This window comes from Procambarus clarkii, chromosome 52 (assembly GCF_040958095.1).
Source record: "Procambarus clarkii isolate CNS0578487 chromosome 52, FALCON_Pclarkii_2.0, whole genome shotgun sequence".
NCBI classification, from domain to species: domain Eukaryota; kingdom Metazoa; phylum Arthropoda; class Malacostraca; order Decapoda; family Cambaridae; genus Procambarus; species Procambarus clarkii.
Window position 1 is genome coordinate 2,444,910 of NC_091201.1, and position 23,733 is coordinate 2,468,642.

Sequence of the window (23,733 nt, forward strand, 5' to 3'; positions counted from 1 at the left end):
CTGACCTGCTGTGTGGGCATGGGTACTGACCTGCTGTGTGGGCATGGGTACTGACCTGCTGTGTGGGCATGGGTACTGACCTGCTGTGTGGGCATGGGTACTGACCTGCTGTGTGGGCATGGGTACTGACCTGCTGTGTGGGCATGGGTACTGACCTGCTGTGTGGGCATGGGTACTGACCTGCTGTGTGGGCATGGGTACTGACCTGCTGTGTGGGCATGGGTACTGACCTGCTGTGTGGGCATGGGTACTGACCTGCTGTGTGGGCATGGGTACTGACCTGCTGTGTGGGCATGGGTACTGACCTGCTGTGTGGGCATGGGTACTGACCTGCTGTGTGGGCATGGGTACTGACCTGCTGTGTGGGCATGGGTACTGACCTGCTGTGTGGGCATGGGTACTGACCTCCTGTGTGGGCATGGGTACTGACCTGCTGTGTGGGCATGGGTACTGACCTGCTGTGTGGGCATGGGTACTGACCTGCTGTGTGGGCATGGGTACTGACCTGCTGTGTGGGCATGGGTACTGACCTGCTGTGTGGGCATGGGTACTGACCTGCTGTGTGGGCATGGGTACTGACCTGCTGTGTGGGCATGGGTACTGACCTCCTGTGTGGGCATGGGTACTGACCTGCTGTGTGGGCATGGGTACTGACCTGCTGTGTGGGCATGGGTACTGACCTGCTGTGTGGGCATGGGTACTGACCTGCTGTGTGGGCATGGGTACTGACCTGCTGTGTGGGCATGGGTACTGACCTGCTGTGTGGGCATGGGTACTGACCTGCTGTGTGGGCATGGGTACTGACCTGCTGTGTGGGCATGGGTACTGACCTGCTGTGTGGGCATGGGTACTGACCTGCTGTGTGGGCATGCGTACTTAGCATGTGTTTTTCCTTGTATAATGTACAAGAGCAATGTGACCTCTCATTCTCAAGCTTTCTCACTGACTTTTTTTCTAGTTTAACATTATTTGTGGGCTCAAACTGTTCAGCAAGAGAACTATGAGTAGATGTTTCTGGATCAGAGAAACTTCCTAAGCAAGATTAAGTAATAAAACATGATTGTGACTGGGAAGGCAAAAGAATAGCAGACAAGTTTGGCACTGGTGCCGGCACAGTCTCTTTGCATAATAAATTAGAGGAAGCAGCTCTTGGAATGAGTAAAATGGCGAGCAGTTATGTTACGAGAAGTGACATGCATTGAAATCTTCTAAGCACGAGGGTTAGGATTCTGGAGTTTACTATGATTTACAGAGCAGTGTAGTCTGGGGCTGGCTAGTTCATGGTGCACAGTTAGTCTGTAGGTGAATAAAATGTCACTAATCATGGGCATAGATGACTTGAAGGTCAGTTTTAATTGAACAGATAGTATGACAGTACTGTACTATTAACACACTTCTCTGCCTCTTGGTTGTCAACACCAGACAATGTTACAAACAGGCAAGTGAACAAATTTTGTTTCATATTTTGTCATTATAATTTATCCACAGAAAAACTCTATATATATTTGTATGTCTGAATATGCTGAAGTTTTCAGCATTTGCAATGAGAATAGTCCCCAGAATTTGCTAGACAAAAAAGTGGCAATTTTCCAAAATCCATTATGTCATATCCGGATAGTCTGGAACAATATAGGAGCACAATCGACTTGAGAATGGTCCAGGAACTAACCGAAATGTCGTCGTCCCTTCACCTTCTAGTGTGTGGTCTGGTCAACATACTTCAGCCACGTTATTGTGACTCATCGCCTGCATAGGAGCACTATATACCTGTATAGTATGTTATTTGGAAATAAAAATAAAAAGTATATATTTTTCCTGTCTCAATTGCATATACTACATAGCATTCAGAGCAAATATGTAATGCTAAATTTGGCATACCTCATATTCATAGCATTCGTTACGTGTAGTACGCTGTGACAAGACGTCTTGAAGCTCTCTGTGGTCTAGAAGACATCCTTCCTGAATTAGCAGCAGAACAAGTCCTTTGTGGAAGGAAGACTTTCATTTCCCACCGAGTCATCAAAGATAGGGTGCTCAAACTCCTGGAAAACAAAAATATCATATGTGAGGCCAAAATTAGAATAGCCAGCAATTGTATTGTCTATACAGCATCTCAAGAAATAAAATAGAAAATATTCATAGACCTATTACTAAATGACTCAAGACATAGACAGCAAGATCTATGAGAACCAGCTGGAAGTGATATGTTTAAACCAGTAAATAATAGAAAAAGAAGTGATATGGTTACTATCTAAAAAGTATGACAAAAATTTACAATTTACACGTATATGACTTTCTATTTAAATGGGCAACATTGAGAACAAGAGCATATAGATTAGAGCTAAGAAGACAAAAGTGCAATAGAACTAGTGTTGAACCTCATAATAGTGTTGAATGTAATGAAATGCCTTTTTGTGTGTCCCCCCTACCCCAGTGGCTCCATAAAGCTATCTCGCCAAGATGATTCCCAACTACTTATTGTACACCCACTAATCAAACCTATTTGGAAAACGTCCCAATTCCTAATCTGGCAAAAATCGTGGACGGATAAAGTTATCTCCCCATCCAGCCAAAATGTCCATGGAAGCTGGACTAGCCCAAATTTGGCCAAATAAGAAATCTGAGCCGGTTAACTTGCTGTCGATGTTACCTAATCCTGACAGTGAGCCAGACAAGCGGCGAATTGTTCAGGCCAGAAAGCCAGGCGTCGGGCCGTACCGTATTAATTCTGTACGGCTGTGGCTCAAGGCCTGTGGTGTAAGAGGGGGGTGGGTGGGTGGTGTCAGGAGAGAGGGGAGTGTTGGGCGGGACCGCCTGGGGGAATAAGGGGGGATGTGGAGGGGCCTATACACTACAGGAATTACCAATAATTTTAGAACAATTCATCAGTCAAAAACAAAAGAAATAATTATATAATAACAGATATACAAGTTTCCTGAAAACAATTTGTGCACGCTGAAGTTTCCTCCAAAAATATCGAGTTTTTTCTGCGTGGCGGCCTACGTAACGTGCCTGCCTGCCCCAAGTGGACCCATCCAGATCTGGTCAAGCCAAACACCACATGTGTTCCCGTCCCTGCGTTATACCACAGTGCTGCATCATTAGCGAAATATTTTTTAAATAACGTTTTTGTTTTCATAGTAACTTTGAACATTTTTGGCCAAGACTATGTCTGGTAGCAGCATCAATCGTTCTGGAGATGTTAAAGAGGAAGAAGGACTACCCTAACAATTAAAGACAAGATACGTGTTATACAACTTTGTGAAAGTGGACGGTCGATTTCAAGTGTTGCCAAGGACTTTAATATAGGCACTAGTACCGTTTCTGATACAAGAAAACAAAAAGAGCAATACCTGAAATACATTTCAACCAGTGAGAGTGAAGGTGCAAGCACTAGCAGAGGGTGTGGTAGAACAACTTTGAAAACTTCGAAACATGTACAGTTGGACAAGACTGTGTACAAGTGGCTTGCTCAGCATCGCACAGCTGGCATGACAATTCGCAGCCCAGAAATAAGAAATGTTGCAAGCAGGTTTGCAGCAAGCCCTTCGAATAAAGAATTTCCAAGCAAGTGAAGGGTGGGGTTGCAAGGTTCAAAGGGAGGCACAATATTGTGAAGAGGAAAATTGTCGGTGAAAAATTGAGTGCAGATACAAGCAGTGTAGAACTATTTAAACAAATTAAAAACATACATTGTCAAATAACTTATATTCTTATTAAATGTATAATGCTGATGAAACTGGGCTGTATTGGAAGAGTTTATCAGAAAAAACTCTAGCTATGAGGGGTGAGGGTTCTGTGCCAGATCAACTGTCAACCATAATGTGTGCGAATGCCAGTGGCACAGACAATCACGTGTGCAATTGTTGGCAAATCAAAGAAACCAAAAGCCTTGCAATATTGCTTGGAAAGACTGCCTGTGAAATATTATAATTCTAAGACTGCATGGTTTACACAGGAGATCTATCTTTCTAGGTTTCATGACATGTTCTGCAAGGAAGTTCGTGACCATCAAGTTAAGAAACTCAAAATGAGGTAAATTGCGAAGTTCAGGTTTTGCTGTTGCCTGATAATGTGCCTGCCCACCCCAGAATTGACACGTTAACCTCACACGATGGCAAGATAACGTGTATGGCACTTCCTCTTTAATACAACCTTTCTCATCCAGCCTATGGATCAGGGAGTTATCTGTGCCACGAAGAGGATGTACACCAAAAAGATGCTCAACGAAGTTTTGGTGGGTTTGCCTCTTGAGGAAGATATGAAACTCGGCGTGGATAACAGGGATAAAAGAACCCTTGAGAATTTGAAGAACTATTCCATCAAGGAAGCCATCTATAACTGGGCCAAGGTGTGGAGTGAAGTATGCTGGCCAAAATTTAGAAAGACATTATGTGGTTGATTGGGTTGAAAGAGATGCAAATGACCCAGGATATTGTGTGATGAGTGAAGATGAGATTCTCCAGTCTATTACTGGTGAGGTCGACTAAGAGGCGGAGGATGAAGAAGGCAGTGAGGAACCAATACCACATGACAACAAAATACAGTTTACACATGTCTTCTGTTGACATGTTAATTAATTTTTCATCCAACTGTGCTAATGCAGAAGTTGGAAACATAAATCAGTACCTGACGTGAACCAAAGAGCTGATTATAAAAGAGGCCAATGAACACAGAAGGCAAGCTAAACTTGATTCATATTTTGCAAGAAATGCAACCAAAGGCCCTTCAACCAGTGAGGCATCACAGGCAAGCCAAGCACCTTCAACCAGTGAGGCGTCACAGGCAAGCCTAGCGCCTTCAACCAGTGAGGCGTCACAGGCAAGCCAAGAGCCTTCAACCAGTGAGGCGTCACAGGCAAGCCAAGCGCCTTCAACCAGTGAGGCGTCACAGGCAAGCCAAGCGCCTTCAACCAGTGAGGCGTCACAGGCAAGCCAAGCGCCTTCAACCAGTGAGGCGTCACAGGCAAGCCAAGCGCCTTCAACCAGTGAGGCGTTACAGGCAAGCCAAGCGCCTTCAACCAGTGAGGCGTCACAGGCAAGCCAAGCGCCTTCAACCAGTGAGGCGTCACAGGCAAGCCAAGAGCCTTCAACCAGTGAGGCGTCACAGGCAAGCCAAGCGCCTTCAACCAGTGAGGCGTCACAGGCAAACCAAGCGCCTTCAACCAGTGAGGCGTCACAGGCAAGCCTAGCGCCTTCAACCAGTGAGGCGTCACAGGCAAGCCAAGAGCCTTCAACCAGTGAGGCGTCACAGGCAAGCCAAGCGCCTTCAACCAGTGAGGCGTCACAGGCAAGCCAAGCGCCTTCAACCAGTGAGGCGTCACAGGCAAGCCAAGCGCCTTCAACCAGTGAGGCGTCACAGGCAAGCCAAGCGCCTTCAACCAGTGAGGCGTCACAGGCAAGCCAAGCGCCTTCAACCAGTGAGGCATCACAGGCAAGCCAAGCGCCTTCAACCAGTGAGGCGTCACAGGCAAGCCAAGCACCTTCAACCAGTGAGGCTTCAGCAGCAGCAGTCAAAACTAATTCTGCCTCATGAACTGTGTATTAATTTAAAGTGTTAATTTTAGCGATGTGTTAGAATCGGTTACGTAAATTGTCAAGAATTCTTAATTTCAAGATGTGTGGCATCAATCAAGACGACAAACTACAACAAGATAAGATGAGGTTTCTAGTTGAATATTTTATAATTATATGTGGCAAGGCAATTCAAATTATGTTCTTTGTGGTATAAAAATAGTTGGAAATGGTCACTTTTGATCTTCTGCAGTGAAAAAGTATGTTCATCCGGAAAACGTGATAATCTGACGCTGAGTCCTTCCCGTATAGTCCGGATTAGCGCGCTGATACAGTACCTACTATGTTGCATCAGCCACGCAGTACTTACTGCATGTCTTACTGGAGATCAGAGCCAGAACCTGGCCGCCAACCCCCCCCCCCCCCCCCCACCGAGGTGCAGAGAGCAGGTGAGACTCATTGAGGTACACCAGATCATGAACATCCAGCAGACAAAGATGGGCCACTATGACCTGAAACAGTCTAGTGAAAACACACACACACACACAGATTCAAGCCAAAGGGAAGGACCCTGAAGTGGTAAGTTGCTGCCCCCACAATAAAAGCAAACCAATCCCTGAAACTCTGATGTAAGGGAATGTGCCAATAAGTTTCCTTCAAGTCCAGAGAAACCATCCATGATCCAGCCTCCAACATGAAGGAAAACTGGGGCAGGGGATGAACACGTTCTTTCCCAAAAGATCGAGGATGAAGCAGAGATATGCTGAATCTCATCTTAGGGATCAGGAAGAGATGAGACACCCAATGAAGAGACCCAGTTGTTTCGACCACACCAGAAGCCACCCACTCCACAATGACCCGTTAGAGGCAAAGGTCTCAAAAGCCCAGACCAACTTCACGAAAGGCCTCGAGAAATGACCTGAAAAGCAAATTGTGGGACCAGGAAACAGCAAGTCATCTCTCACCACCCCAGCAAAAGGGCAAACAGGGAAAGGGCTGGTACAAACCACAAACAACGATGTCATTTTGCGAGATGCGAGACCAACGCCAATGAGCAGAAGAGGAACTGACAATGAGAGGTGCACGTGATTCTGAATCTGGCTCTAATGAAGGTTTAGCCTGACCAGCAGTACATACAGCCCCAGCCCTACCAGACTGTCTCCAAAAAAGAGGCAGAGATCTTCAAGTACACTATTAATGGAAAATAGGCCGGCATGAAGCCAATGCCAAGGACAAAACAGCCATAACATCCTCAAGAAAGAGAGGTGAAAAGGGATAGGTGGGCAAAAGGGCCAAGGACCAAGCCGAATCTAACGACTGGGTCAACACAGCCTGCCAACACTAGAGACGGCCCAAGTAGAATGTGGCAACCACCTCCCAGAGAACGGGCACATACAGCTTAGATAAAGTCGCTGAAGCCACCACAGCAGGCAAGAAGGCAACCCGCACTGACCCACAGCAGACCGAATCATTGTTCTCATGAAGCCAGTCAGGATATAGTTCCACGAGAACAAGAAAGTAGACAATCATAGCCAAGTGCGAGCGTAAATGCAGCATTGTGAATGCTGCAGACAGTATGGGCAACTGGGCATGCAGATACATCAATCCTGTATCCTGGGAAAGAGTGGGAGCACACCGGGAGTCAGTGAACAGCTATAATGAGGTACAGCCAAAAAAAAAATTCTAAAACACGTTTCAAACCTCATGTCACTTGAGCGTGCAGGAATGACAGATGCTGTGCCAAGCCCAAGGATAAAAGCAAAGAGGATTGTCTGTGTTACGGTATCAACACTGTTGCTGGAGTGTGGGGTGGCGATTCTGGCACCATCTATGGACCTGCACTCCAACTCCCAGGTATTAGGAGAGACGCAGACAACGCCATCTGTTGGCGGTGGTATGGGTTACGTGAAAGGCTCCTGCTTCATACCTCAATTAAGAGGCGAGGTCGATGATGATGACCTCTGGTGGGTGGCGTAACTGTATCGGCACCATCTAGGTTGTGCATGCAATTACAATTTCAGTTCAGCGGTGAAGGGTGTTATTCTAAGGTCACCCAGTATACTGTCTGGCTAATGACGTTTATGGTCACAGAGGTGACATGATGAGGCGATTGTGCTGTGGAAAGCAGTTCACTTTGGGCAGTCTAGAACTCCTGACTTGGTCCTGTGAGAGGACAAGTGGCCGCCGTTGGTAGTAAGCAATGAGTTAGCCCGCAGGACTTGTGTAGTGTTGTATAGCCCAACGTACCCGGGATTTGGCCAAGAGGAGTTACGAGACGACAGTAGTGTTCGTCTGCCGAGAAGTACTGCTAGTGTGTTGCTAGAGACTTCTGCCAGGGTGTCAGCTACCCCAGTATATGATTATTTGTGACCCCTGTCAGTGTGTTGCTGAAGCCCTCTGCCAGTGTGTTTCTGAAGAGCAGATGTCAGGTATTGGGACATTGTGATGATACAATGTGTGGATTGGCCCATGTTGAGGAAGGTGAACTCGCTGGTGATTACCATCGAGTGTGAATGACGTGTACTTGAAGATAGTGCACTCACCAGGATTTGAAGAACACTGCAGATCTATTGAGTGTCCTGGGTGAAAGCAACACAGTGTACATATGTGTAGTTATATTTCTATAGATAATATATTGGTGAAGGTGTAATTGCATATTGTTTATCCTCCCTTCTATTCCTTGAACTGTTATTTGCTACTGCCAATTCTTCAGAACTTACCATTGACATGGGGCAGGATCATAGAGGCTATAAGGCACATTAACAGAAAGAACCTGGTTACTCGCTTAAGCTGGCCGTAACAGTCTGCTACGCAGGAAGGCTCTGGAATCTCGTAGCGCAGCCAGTAAGGCAAGAAGACACAAATTTGAAAGAAGCAGGGCTGGTACAAGCCATAAACAACGATGTCTTTATGCGAGACAAAACAGAAAGAGTTTCTGGAACCAACTAGAAATTAAACTATTCAAGATTTGGTCATCACAAACAATGAAGACAATCAGGTACATTACGATCTCAGATACCACATACTCAGATCACAAGCTAATTGAAGTGCAAACTATCATTAATACTCAAAATAGACATAAAACAATGATCAAGCGAGAGGGGTTATTCAGTAAATTAAATGTTAATAATACAATAAAAGGATAGACTGGGAGAAAATAAACAGGGAATTTACAAACATTCCTTGGCAAACTGTTCCAAGTAATAAAAATCCTAGAGAAAGAATAGAAAAACTGAACAAATCCACAAGGGCCGTGACGAGGATTCGAACCTGCGTCCGGGAGCATCCCAGACACTGCCTTAATCGACTGAGCTACGACAGGGTTAAAAGGGTTGAAACCGAAGTTCTACTGAACTTATTGGATCCCGTAGCCTCTCTGAGGCACAAACCAGCCTTTTACACAACCCCCCCCCTGCGCCCGAGCTATGTCAATAGGCCGGCCGTTGACATAGCTCGGGTGCAGGGGGGGGGGGGGGTTTGTGTAAAAGCCTGGTTTGTGCCTCGGAGAGGCTACGGGATCCAGTAAGTTCAGTAGAACTTCGGTTTCAACCCTTTTAACCATGTTGTAGCTCAGTCGATTAAGGCAGTGTCTGGGATGTTCCCGGACGCACACGGAGATACCAGATGCCTTCCTCTCTTTTCTTAAATCTGCAGACAGCCCCTTCTACACAAGCTCACAAGCTACACAAGCTCCCCTGAAGCCCATATCAAGAGGATAACATCAGCAGCATATGCCAGGTTGGCTAACATAAGAATGGCATTTACACTTGTGCAAGGAATTGTTCAGAATTTGTATACCACATGTGTCAGGCCAATCCTGGAGTATGCAGCCCCAGCATGGAGTCCACATCTAGTCAAGCATAAGACCAAACTGGAAAAAGTTCAAAGGTTTGCTACCAGACTAGTACCCGAGCCGAGAGGTATGAGCTACGAGGAGAGACTACGGGAATTAAACCTCACGTCGCTAGAAGACAGAAGAGGTATGGGGGACATCACCACTATGATCACCATGATTAATGTGATAAGGTAGATAAAGACAGGCTATTTAACCCAAGGGGCACACACACACAAGGGGACACAGGTGGAAACTGAGTGCCCAAATGAGCCACAGAGATATTAGAAAGAACTTTTTTAGTGTCAGAGTGGTTGACAAATGGAATGCATTAGGAAGTGATGTGGTGGAGGCTGACTCCATACACAGTTTCAAGTGTAGATATGATAGAGCCCAATAGGCTCAGGAACCTGTACACCAGTTGATTGACAGTTGAGAGGCGGGACCAAAGAGCCGGAGCTCAACCCCCGCAAGCACAAATAGGTGAGTACAAGGGAGAGAGCAAAACATTGGCAAACAATTATAGACCAGTTGCACTAACATTCTACATAACAGAAGTATTTGAGTCATCAGGAGCCAGGTTACCAGTTTCATGGAGGCGATGAGTCACAATAAACGTGGCTGAAGTATGTTGACCGTCCTGGACCATTCTCAAGTCGATTGTCACACAATCGACTTGAGAATGGTCCAGGACGGACCGAAACGTCATCGTCCCTTCACTTTCTAGTGTGTGGTCTGGTCAACAGTTTCATGGAGACCAATGACCTCCACAACCTAGGCCAAAAGGGATTTACAGCGGGAAGATTGTGCCACTCACAGTTACTTGACCATTACAACAAAGTCACTGAGGCATTAGAAGAAACACAGAATGGAGATGTGATATACACGGACTTCGCAAAGGCATTCGATTAATGTGACCATGGAGTGATAGCACACAAAGTGAGATTAATGGGAATAACCGGGTTTTCTGTCAAACAGAACACAGTAACAGTCAGCCATATAAAATTGAGTCCAAACACAGTTAAAAGCTCTGTACCTCAGGGTACAGTCCTTGCACCACTGCTTTTCCTTATTCTCATATCAGATATAGACAAAAACACAAGTCACAGCTTCATATCATCCTTTGCAGACGACACAAAAATCAGCATGAAAATTACCTCTGCTGAGGATATTGAAAAACTTCAAGCAGATATTAATAGTTTTTGACTGGGCATCAGAAAATAACATGATGTTTAACAGTGATAAATTCCAGGTACTCAGGTACAGTAAAAATGAGGACCTTAAATGTAATACACGGTACAAAACAATTAAATTTGCAAATAGTAGGAAAGCAGCATGTAAAGTATTTGGGAATAACGATGTAAGTATTTATGGGGGATTAGTTGATCATTACAGGTTTGATTAGTCAAGTATCCATAAAGAAATAATTGAGCAGAAAAATATATTACAAATTAGTTCAAAATTTAACTGCCCCAAATTTGGAATAGCACTGTACTGTAATTTAGGATATGCATATAATTTTTCAATGCATCTTCCTTATTAGATGAACAATTCTGCAAATTGAATGCTACAGGTTATATTACACATGACAATAATAAACTGAAAGTATTTACACTTGGAGCTGGTGCAGGTTTTCGAGGTTTCCTTCCTCTCCTTTCTAATGCTGGGGTTGTGGTGTCTGCATCTGATGCACTTGTATCCCTTAATGTGCTCTACAAGAAATAAAATAATCCAGATTACTGTTAACAAAGATAAAGGTAGTAGTGTACAAATTAATGACAAAGCAGATATGCTTAGAAACAAAATCATTCATAACTTTTTAATAAGCAATTGTGTTCATTAAGGTAGTATATTCCACCAACTTCTATTGATTTCTTCAAAATGTAAGCATTTTCCATCTGAGCTGTCTGTCCAAACTGCTTAGGGTGAGATGGCAGGACACAGTGCCAGATACGTACAAACTTTCTTGCACAGGCTGGCATGACAAGCATCCACACCAAGCTTTATAAGGCACAGCTCAGATGTTGACAGCTCAAGTAGGTCATGTGTGTATGAGGTATGACTAATGAACAACTGCTCAAGATGATGATCTATGATGAACTAAAACAGAGAAAATCGACTCTTGGATGATAAAAGAGAAGAACACCCTCAAGGGTTCACTCAAGAATTGCAGCACTCTCAAGACTGGGAGTGCATCACTGAGAATTGTTCTACCTAGGACACACGTTCATGCTGGTGAACTTGTTTGAACTTGAACTTGAAGCAGACTACAAACAAGAGAGACTCAATGATGCTGCAGAGAAACAATCTCTTCACAAGTCCAGGGACAGTGGCTCCCCTTGTCAGGAGCACACACTTCCATGTCCACACTGCAACTGGAAATTCTGGGCCAGGATTGGACTAATCAGCCATCTCCAAACCCACTACCAGAGAAACTAATGGCAATGAGTGTTTTTCATCTTTGATGGATGAATATCACATTCCTAATAAATTTAACAAAATACTCAATATCCCACAGTACAGTACCATACCCAAGTACCTGGAATTTATCACGGTTAAACAGCATGTTATTTTCTGTTGCCTAATCAAAACTTTGTTAGTACCAGCTTGTAGTTTTCAGCGTCTTCTACGAAAGTAATTTTCATGCTGATTTTTGTTTTTGTGGCAGTCTTCAACAGCCTAATTTATCAGCCCATTAACCAGGAGGACTGATCAGAGAGCGGATTACGAGGGCATTGATCCTCGGAACCAACTCAAGGTAGATATTTAGCAGTCTCCGTGGTGTAGTGGTAAGACACTCGCCTGGCGTTCCGCGAGCGCTATGTCATGGGTTCGTATCCTGGCCGGGGAGGATTTACTGGGCGCAATTCCTTAACTGTAGCCTCTGTTTAACGCAACAGTAAAATGTGTACTTGGATGAAAAAACGATTCTTCGCGGTAGGGGATCGTATTCCAGGGACCATAGGATTAAGGACTTGCCCGAAACGCTACGCGTACTAGTGGCTGTACAAGAATGTAACAACTCTTGTATATATCTCAAAAAAAAAAAAAAAATGCTTAACTTTGGTGTGCTATGTATTTTCCTGCCTGACAGCACATCCTGTGTCAAAAGACATGGCCACATCTTATACGGGAGAGCAGCCAGTATAGAGCTCAGGAAGTGGACTCTGTGGTCTCTAGAATGAATATCTAGTTCCCAAAAATTCACAACAGAGTGGCTAACTCTAGTACTAATTTTAATATTGACTCAACTGGATTTATTTTTATTCATGAAACGTTTAATAAATTTCTTCACATCTCCCTAACCAAATTTGTTTAAACTCATGTGACAATTCACAGTAAAATAATAAATTAAGATTCTTACACTTGGAGTGACAGCCAGTTTAAGTGGTTTCCTTCCTCTTTTTCCTAGCGCCGGGGTTCTGCTGTCTACATCTGATGTGCTTGCATCTAATATAGTGCTCTACAAAATAATAAAATATCTCTGTATAAGTAATACAAATAGATAAGCAAAAATGCTTAAAACCCCTGGCTAAAGATTTTGCACAAGTACAGGACTATGCACTAAGTTAATGCAGTCGATGCTCAGGTCACCACAATTATTAATTATTGAACTTTGCTGTTTTTCATTGGACCTGGAATAGTGTGTGTTTGAGCCGACCCATTCCTAGCCTCACGGCAGGCTTCAAGTATCATGGAATACAGATTGTTTCATATCAACAATTACATATTCAGATACATCCAGCAAATAACAACATTAAATAAAAGTTTATTAATATGAATTAGGAATACACAATATAATGTACATACAAGTACATACTGTACATTATTAATGAGTACAAATATTGACAGCATAGAGGCTAGCTGCCTCCTCACCCTTCTGAATACATTCCCTTATCATTGACACCACCATTTATTATGAATATTTCATTTTGACTACGGAATATGATCTTATCTTGAGGTTATCTTGAGATGATTTCGGGGCTTTAGTGTCCCCGCGGCCCGGTCCTCGACCAGGCCTCCACCCCCAGGAAGCAGTCCCGTGACAGCTGACTAACACCCAGGTACCTATTTTACTGCTAGGTAACAGGGACATAGGGTGAAAAACTCTGCCCATGGTTTCTCGCCGGCGCCTGGGATTGAACCCAGGACCACAGGATCACAAGTCCAGTGTGCTGTCCTGCTCGGCCGACCGGCTTCCATGATAGAGCGATGCATTACAAGCAACTGAAATGGTAAAATGTTCTCGGCTAATTTTGTGAAACGCTGCGAGTGAGTTTAGTATTGAGGCAGCAACAGCGCCACCCACGTAGTGCAGTCAGGTGATCACTCCGGCCAGACCTGGTGGAGGCGTCTTAGACTCTCCCACTGACACCACCCCACCCTTCCTTCCCTGACACTCCCCACTAACACAACCTGCCTCTCCTGACAACTTCCACCACTGTCACCACCTGCCTTCCCTCACACCACTATCACTATATGCCTACCCTCACAACTGACACCACTGCCTCCCTTGACAACAACTTTCACCATTTGACTCTCCTGACAACTTCCACCATTGACACCACCACCTGCCTTCCCTGACACCATTAACACTACCCACCTTCTCTGACAGCTTCCACCACTGACACCACCTGCCTCCCCTGACACCACCAGTCTTCTAACAACACCTTCCACCGCTGAAACCACTAGTCTTTTCTGACAACACCTTCCACCGCTGACACCAAAAGTCTTTTCTGACAACACCTTCCACTACTGACACCAAAAGTCTTTTCTGACATCTTCCACTGCTGACACCACTAGTCTTTTCTGACAACAACTTCCAACACTAACTCCACCTGCCTCCAATGAGAATAACTTCCACCACCTGCCCCCTGACAGCACTTGACCCCTGACTCCAACCCTCACCAATGACACCACCTGCCTCCCCTGACACCAGTTTATCATCCTTCAACCATTTCTCCCTGTAAACAAAGGGTAAGCAAACTGAAAACACTGTACAACTGTTTACACTTTGGTGAATCACAGTTGATGACAGCCACCTCCGACACTCGCTTTCGGTGATCGCTCGGACAAACAATCCTCGCTTAATCGAACATCTGTACGCTCCACTGAACATTTAGCACCGAATTCAATTTGTTCGGTACCATCTGGGAATTCGATAGAGCGTGGTTCGTTAGTGTGAGGAAGCACTGTACCACAGTATAGTCATTCTATCCCTGAAATGCATTTCATCTAACTACAAGAATTGCCTGGAGCCAGTTATGTATTTCTGTTGTAATTTATAAAAAAAAATTTACTTACCACGAGTGATGCCTTAGTAACCGAGCACTGCATAATAGAATTTTCTGAGATGAGAGACATTTTTCTTTGATTCTTCAGCTCATTTATTTCTTGTAATAAACTATCATTTTGAGCTTCACTTTGTCTGGAAAAATAATCAGCAAATCAGTATTACCAATATTTTGAATATATCACAATCATCATTCCCTTTTACACACACAAATCCATAATATAATGGCACAGTGTTGTTATTTTGCTACAATCAAATTTACATGTGAAGCAGAAATGCATATACTGTATTTCTCTATATCACTCTTGTCCCTAATTTCTCCCATAAACCAGCCTGTTCTAACACTTAATGCACCATAATTCAGACGCTCTCGACCAAAGCATTACCATTCCTGTTTTATTGAAAACAGAATTCCCATAATATTGCTGCTATCTTGGACTAATAAGCATTGACCTTATTTGAAAAGATATTGGTTGTGGAAGTGCAACATGTTGACATTCCCTGACTGTGCATATAAAATGCAGTCAAATCACACTGTAGAAAAATAACTAATATAAAAGATTTGTGAGCAACCATATCACAAGACCTTATTTTAAAAACACAATAAAGTAGCTGTCAAAACTGCAAGAAAAATGACAAATTAGATTACAAAAACCTCTTAAACAAGAGATGCTATACCAATGATTACAGTTTTCAACACTAGTGCTCCTCAAAATAACGCAGTGCCCTGAACTGAGGCACCGCATTACTGTGGCAAAAAAACCAAAGTTGAATGTAATGAAACGCCATTTTCTGGGCGAGTCCCGGAGGCTCCCCGGAACTATCCATGGCTGATATGGATACCCTAACTATTTTGCATCAGTCGATGTGGGTGGAGTTCTAGGCCTACCGGGGACCACGAGCCAGAACCTGGCCCCCTCAGAGAGGCACGGGGAGCAATGGCCCATAGAATTGCACATGTCATTTGGAGCATTCTATATCTGCCATCGACCGGAACAGGCACCCAGAAAGGTAAGCACCACAACACAAACCCCTATTCTGGTTAACAACAAAAATCGACAAACGCGTGGACACAACTCCCCCAGAAAAACGAACTAACAAGCATGACGTCACACGAGCCGCGCCGCATGTCTGCGCAGCTTCCCCCTCCCCAAGAGGGGATAGGGGGAGCCCCAGACCCCCGCGCCGGCGATCCCCGCCCCAGTTCTGAGGCTGGATATCAAAACCGCGAAAAAACCCACCGACCGGAGGGCGGGAGGGTGCCGGGGAGCTTCCGGGACTCACCCAGAAAATGCCGTTTCATTACATTCAACGCTGGTTTTCTGGGGGAGCCCCTATGGCTCCCCGGAGCTACTTCACCAAAGACTACCTAAGAAAACAAGGAGACATACCTGGGAGGCGGTCGGTACACCACTCCGCAACACGAAGTTCAGACAACAACCCAAGGACCCCTCCGGAAAGCAGCAGGCACATCATGCGCCAGAAAAAGGGAGAACGGCTGCAGATGAAGAAACCTATGAGCACGGCCATAGGAACTAAAAACCACTGCACCTGAGAAGAGCATGAAGCGCTGCCACACGATCCCCAGAGGCCAATGCCAACATAAAATGAGAGCCGAAGCAAAGCAAACCTGAACCGAAGGAGCCACAACAACCAAGGAGAAGAAAAACCGAAGAGCACCCTGTCCAAAGACCAGGACGGCACAGGCAGTGCATGAGCAGGCCGGAAGTGAAACCACACACAAGACAGCCTGCAAAACGGCGTAGAAGGAACATCGATACCTAAAGCTAGCAGCAGAAACCAAGGTGCCAGACCCAGGAACGGCCCCAAGTGCCTCCACATCCTCCGCAAGCCAATCCTATGACAGCCCCAGGAGGGAAAAGAAACGCAGGACCAAAACCAAAATGCCACAAGCGTGCAAGTCCACTGCCACAAATGCAGCCGACAGGGAAGGAACCCGCATAAGGAGCCGCCCCGCACCAACATCCCGCAGAAGGGTAGGAGCGAAAAGACTCATTAAGAGGAGCAAAAGCACCCCCAGGAAACGAACAGCGCCGAGACAGCGCTATGAGAAGAGATATGAACAAAAGAACAAGAAGCAAACACCAAGGACGAAGGCACAAAAACCCCGTCGCACCTGAGATCAAAAGTTATGCAGAACCCCAAGAAGAAGCGGACGTGACGGAGAAGGCCCGTCTCAAAAAAAAAAAAAAAAAAAAAAAAAAAAAAAAAAGAGGGGGGGGGGGGGGGCGAAGACCGTAGAAAAGCACCCACCGACAGGACGGAAGCAATGGGTACAATGGACAAGGAAACCGAGCCCAGGGAGGGGCCGATGCCCAAAAAGCACATGTGGAGAGGGGGAATGGAAAAACCCTACTCCACAAAACCACAAGCCCCGCCCAGAGGGGTAGAAAAAACCCCGGCGGGGACCCACGGGGCCTGAGGCCCTCCACGTTAGCCCCACCCCAGCCCCGGGAACCCACCCTGCAGGCCCCGGGGCTGAGCTGTCCTCCCAAAGCCCCAGTGTCTAGAAAAACCCCGGGGCAGCCGTGAAAAACACTAAGGAAGGGAGCCCACAGGGCGCTGGAACCTAAACTGAAACCGGAGGATAGGCGAGGGGCGAGACTAAGACCCCAAGCCCATCCCCAGCCAGCACAACGAGGCGAGGACAACGAGGACAGGACAGAGAATCCAAGGAACATGGAAAAACCAGGCCCGGCAAGGAAGGAGGGCCCTTACAGGCGGAAACCGAGTACCCAACCGAGCCACAGGGACGGTAGAAGAAACGTGTGCAGTGTAACAGGCAATCGAAGGAACACATTAGGCAGCCCAACTTGGGCTGACCCCATACACAGCCCCAAGAGCAGAGACGAGAGCGCCCATGAAGCATAGAATCCGCTCGTCAGGCGAACGACAGGGAAGAGGCGGAACCAAAGAGCCCGAACCTAGTCCTGCAAGTACAAGTAGGCGAGCACAAAACACCCACGACACAGGAAAACGGACCACTGAACAGGCACTCCCACCGTTGCACCGTGGAACAAGGTGGAGGCGCGCCCTAAAATATGCAATTTAATACGGAATATGAACAGATGCCTAATATATTATAAATTGCCAGTGTAAAGTGTCAGGACGAAGGAGACGCCAGAACGCACCAACTCACCTGCAGAACATAGGCGCTGAAGGGCCATGACACAAGCCTATGAAAACGTAGCCGCCGGAGGCGGCCAGGGCGCCCATGCTGGAGAGGAGGAGAGGAGCGGCGAAAGAGGCTCCCCACCCTAAAATGCAGGGAAAACCTCGTGACTTCCCCACAGCGGCACTCCAGAACACCCCCAAAGCAACAGGGCACGGATTGGAGAAAGAAAAGAGCGAGAGGTGACAAGCAACAAAGCTCGCAGGACTCGGGGTCGAATGTGTCACCGACCCAACAGGCAGCATGACGGAGGCAAAAGCAAGGGGAGTCACCCTGAGACAAAGGGACAGAGCAACCCTCAACTCGCACAAAGTGAGAGGGGACTGCAAGGGTCTCCACTACCAGACCCGAGAGCCCCCGGGGGGTTTCCCAGGGCCCCTAGACTGGGTCTGCTAAGGGTTATCCCAGGCAGGGCACTGCTAACCGGCACCCCAAACTACCAAGCAAACTGCTAAAGCTGAACCCACGGGACGTGTCCACCCGTGAGGGCGAAGCAGGGGGTGCCACCACACAAACGACCCTAATATAAGGGGGGGGGAACACAAGGCAGACCCCCCCTACCAGGCAAAAACAAATATAAAAGAAAAACCACACAAGTGGACAACATACCCAGAGGGAACAGAGCCGGCCGCTGTCATAGGTGAAAACTAGCTACGCAGTACCCTGCGCCCCACCAGTGCTATAACTACCACTTACCCCAAGGCAAACAAGGGAGGACAACCCCCAAACACTCGGGGCGGCCAAACGCCAAGCAGCGAAAAGCCAACAGCGGTAGACCCAAGGTGACTTGTGGAAGGCAATCCCAAGCCCCAAGGGCGGTACTTACAGGGCACTCAGGGAAGGTGACCCTAAGCACATGCAGCCCGAGTACAGGCATACCTCAGAATAAGAGTTTAATCCGTTCCTGGAGACGCCTCGCCTTCCGAAAACTCGCATTCCGAAGTTAATTTCCCCATAAGAAATAAAGGGAAATGAATTAATCCGTTCCTGACTACCCCAAAAACCCCACATCAAACTAAATTTTTATACCTAATTTACCTAATTCATCTAAATAAACCTACAAAACTGTGTTCCAGTTATTACTTACCTTGCTGTCGAGTGCTGTAGGCGTATGGAAGATGGTGAGGAGGGGGGAGGAGGAGAGGAGTTACTGTTTGGAAGGGGAGTCCCCTTCCATAATCACATCACATAACCCCATGCCTTGTAACACTATGGATACCACTTCTCTTTCTAAATTTTTCAAACCAGCCCCTGCTTGCCTTAAACTCTTTTTCTTATCTGCATCACTCGTTGCAGAGGTATTCTTTAGAAGGTCTTCGTGCAACACCCTGGGTTTCTCACAAATAATGGCATCCGAAACACTATCACCCCTCAACTCCTTGTCGTGTATCCAAATTAATAACAACTTTTCCACTTCTTCAAGTATTTGTGGTCTTTGTGCCGTTAATGTTCTTACTCCTTTTGCCACTTTAGCACCCATAATCTTATTTTTCTTCTTAAGTATAGTGCATATTGTTGATGTGGCTTTGTTGTACTGCCTACAAAGTTCAACAACACGTGTACCGTTCTCATGCTTCCGAATGATCTCTTGTTTCTCCTCTATTGTCATCCTCACATGAGCTTTCTGGCCTTTATCCTTATCACTGGCTTTCTTGGGACCCATGGTGAGATATATAATAACAAATTGTATAGACAAATCACCAAAAATCCAACAAAACACTGAAAATCCGCGAGAAGAATTGATGTGGGGGTAGTCACTGAGCGCGAGACAATAATAAACTGAGGGGCGGAGGGGCGACGAACGCGCTAGGTCGGCTGTACGCGTATCAACAAACTCGCGTCCAAACTCGCCTCCCGAAGTAACCATCGCCTTCCGAGACAAATTTTTGGAGTAAATACACCTCGCCTTCCGAAAACCTCGCATACAGGGACAATCGCATTCCGAGGTACCACTGTACCTGAGAATACTACTCCCAGCTCACACGACCACCGTAAGAGCAGTACTGCAAACAAGTCACAGCACTGAAACAAGACTGGAGCTGGAGCCACACGACCATGCACTATCCCATCAGCCGAGGAACTGAGGCAGGGATCGCCGGCGTGGGGGTCTGGGGCTCCCCCTTCCCCCTCCCGGGGAGGGGGGAGCTGCGCAGATATGCGGCGCGGCTCATGTGAAGTCATGCTTGTTAGTTCGTTTTTCTGGGGGAGTTCTGTCCACTCGTTTGTTGATTTTTGTTGTTAACCAGAATAGGGGTTTGTTTCGTGGCGTTTACCTTTCTGGGTGCCTGTCCCGGTCGATGGCAGATATAGAATGCTCCAAATCACATGTGCAATTCTATGGGCCATTGCTCCCCGTGCCTCTCTGAGGGGGCCAGGTTCTGGCTCGTGGTCCCCGGTAGGCCTAGAACTCCACCCACATCGACTGATGCAAAATAATTAGGATATCCATATCAGCCATAGATAGCTCCGGGGAGCCGTAGGGGCTCCCCCCAGAAAAGAATGATGTTCTTGTGGGTGAAATACTTTAGACAAAGTAATGCAGCAGGCACTTTATGTAGAAGTATGTCTCGCTACCCTGTGGCGTACCCAGCAGCAACAGTCAATAGCCAGGCAGCTGTCACAGTGTGGGGTTACTTTGTGCATCTTGCTCTCCCACATAGCTGTACTGGAGTGTTTTATGCAGTTATTTGTTTTGTTGGTGGCATTACACTATTCATGACAGTGGGATTTAGGCAAGCTTGTTGTACTTCCTAAAAACTTAAGAGTGAATCGAGCAGTTTACCTGGAGCTGCTTTGTGATTATTTGCTGGAGTCTTTTGAGCACACACAAGCTACAGTGTTCCAACAAGACTGTGCACTAGCCCATACCACCAAACCTGGCTCTAAGTGACTTGATGACAGCATGGTACCCTTCATGAAAGGTTGATAACAGCCCGAATCTCGACCCAAATGAGAACCTCTGGCACATTGTCAAGAGGGATCTGCAGGGCAAAGATGTCATCCATACCGAGGCTGGAAACAGGCATACAAGAGTCCTGGGACAGAATCACAGCTAACCAATAAAGAATTAAGTTTTTTTTTGTTTGTTTTTTTACTACACTTGTCACCTATTGTGTTGCACCTTGAGCAGGGAGACATTATTTTGACTAGCACTTAGTGCAAGTGTTATTGTAAGTGCCCTTTGACAGGTGTAATTGAAGAGAAAAAAGAATTACCACTAGTTAACCAGTACACCACAGTACACATGTTGATGCCAGCCTCAACCACTAGGATTATTTGGTGTGATCATCCTTGTTCAGCACTGGTGGACCAGCCCTTGGTGGACCAGGCCCACTATATACAGTATAGGTCAGGCATATATTATTAACAGATAGTTAATAATATATGTAGTCTAATACTGTAGTGAATGTCTACTAACCAATAATTTATACTGATGACTACATAAATAAATCATAAACCTCCCAGAATGTGTAAGGCTAGCGATTTGTGAGAATTTTAAATCAAACAGTCCACTTTAAACATCAAAGTTTGTTATCAAAATATATAAATTAACATAAAATATAAATTACTACACATTAATATAAATAAATATATAAATCTCACAGGTCAATTCCCAACAATACTAGAGGGACTAGTTCCAAATCTGCACATGGAAATTACACCAATGAAACCAAAGGCATGGCAAGATGTGCAAAATAGTGCCAATGGAAAGTACAGGCGCATTAGGAACACGCACAATTCAACATCAACGGCCCAGGACATATATATACACACTCTCCCTCTAAATATAAAAGGGACGTAACAAGCCAACATATGGTATTCAAGAGAAAACTTGATAAAATGTCTCCAGATGATACTTGATTAGCCAAGCTGTGATTCATACATCTGGCTGTGAGAAGCCACATCCAACAGTCTGATTGACCAGACCAAAATTCGGAAGGGCTGGTTAAGAGACTGGGCCATATGGACATTGATCCCCAGAATCAACACATGGTACCAGCGAGGAAGTCCAGGCCCGGGGAACATCAGGACCTTGCCTAAGGGAGCAACAGGTGATACAGCAACATAACCCAAAATATATCCCTGTGGAGAAGATATAGTTCTGACTTACCTGAGCTGCTCCCTCAAGACAGTGGCATCTATGTCTTGGTCTAGTGTTTCTCTCTTTGCTATTGATGCCTCACTGACCATCGACTGGTTGGTAGTAGCAATGGATACCAGTGACTGTTGCAGGAGTTTCTTCACTTCTGTCAAAGAAAACAGGGATAGTGAGATCAAGACCAAAGAAGGGGTAAATGAGGAAGGGGGGAATGAGGGGAGAGGGAAGGACAGGATGGGGGGACAAGTGGAAGAGGGAAGGAAAGGAGTGGGAGAGGGAAGGAAAGGAGTGGGAGAGGAAAGGAAAGGAGTGGGAGAGGGAAGGAGAGCATCAAGAATGAGTGAGAGAGGGAAGGAGAGCATCAGGGATGAGTGGGAGAGGGAAGGAGAGGACAAAGGATGAGTGAGAGAGGGAAGGAGAGCATCAGGGATGAGTGGGAGAGGGAAGGAGAGGATCAAGGATGAGTGGGAGAGGGAAGGAGAGGATCAGGGGTAAGTGAGAGAGGGAAGGAGAGCATCAGGGATGAGTGGGAGAGGGAAGGAGAGCATCAGGGATGAGTGGGAGAGGGAAGGAGAGCATCAGGGATGAGTGGGAGAGGGAAGGAGAGCATCAGGGATGAGTGGGAGAGGGAAGGAGAGCAGCGAGGATGAGTGGGAGAGGAAGGAAGGAGTAATTATACAAGTGTAGTTGCAGGATGAGAGCTATACTCATTGTATCCTGTCTTCTCAGTACCTTGTCATATGACACTTTGAAACAACTGACAGTTTTGGCCACCACCTTTCAACCATCTATCACTATTTCCAGTGAACTTTCTAATGTTTTAATGGTAGCTTTTTTCCTTAGTTTGAACCTATGTCTTCTTGTTCTTGAAGTTGCAGCTTTTAAATACTCTTATTTTGTATAAAATTTGTCGATTCCTGTTACTATACACAAAGAAATCACACTAATGTGACATATATCAATGAGAAAATCAACTGGAGTGCTGAGGTGACTCAAACCTGCAACCAAGGCACTGCCAGCCGCAAACTCTACCACTATACCACCCTAACTTGTTAGAAGTTGTACAAGCTGAGATTCTACTGAATCAACAGGAAGACTGGAGGCCTCTACTGAAACCATTCCTAGTTTCTCTGGACTAGGAGAGTCCAGATCGTTTGATGTCGGGGCTAGTAGCGTGGCATCATCAGCAAACATATTCATATATAGTTCATATAATGGAGGAGGATAAAAGAGCACTTAGCAGGGTGGAGGCAGCACTGCAGGTATGAGAGCGAGGAAGAGACCTTCAGCCGCAACACAACCCAAGGCCACCGAGGACTGGGGATGTTCACGAGATACCTGGACACCAAGACCCTATATGTTCGACCATCAAAACACCCAGTACCCGAATATCGGTCCAAGACATTTTGGTAAACACAGTAAAGACAGAGCAGCATACTAGCATACAACATGGGCACAACAGTAGACCGCAGGCTGGCTGAACTTAATGACACTGCGGACAACCTAAAAAATATGAGCACTGAAACAGGGAACCAGGAAAACCAGATCAACTCGTAGAGTCCGCCGAAGCAGAACTGGCGACACAAAGGTAGCAGAGCCAAGCCGCCACTGAACGAAGTACATGATGCACTCCCGGCCAAGCCAACCATGAATCCACGACCAAAGGATCCCCTCCAGAAGCCAGCAGACTTATTCTTTGGCAGAAAAGAAAAAGCCAAATGCAGACGAATAAAGAACCCACCAGGGCCAAAGGAACAAACCACCCCTATCAAAGAGCATGAAGCTCACCCACCCAACAACCAG

The 23,733-nt window shown here is 46.0% G+C and overlaps 1 protein-coding gene across 1 annotated transcript in view; it reads right to left on the reverse strand.

Moving 5' to 3' along the window:
- The window catches only part of LOC123763713 (kinesin-like protein KIF20B), an 86,867-nt gene that overhangs the window by 2,954 nt on the left and 60,180 nt on the right, over positions 1-23,733 (reverse strand). The window contains exons 27-31 of the mRNA XM_045751009.2: positions 21,943-22,078; positions 14,650-14,773; positions 12,710-12,808; positions 10,959-11,057; positions 1,879-2,042 (exon numbers count right to left, since the gene is read on the reverse strand). Coding sequence (XP_045606965.2) covers positions 1,965-2,042; positions 10,959-11,057; positions 12,710-12,808; positions 14,650-14,773; positions 21,943-22,078 — 536 coding nt within the window. The 3' untranslated portion in view covers positions 1,879-1,964. The remainder of the gene's footprint in view (positions 1-1,878; positions 2,043-10,958; positions 11,058-12,709; positions 12,809-14,649; positions 14,774-21,942; positions 22,079-23,733) is intronic.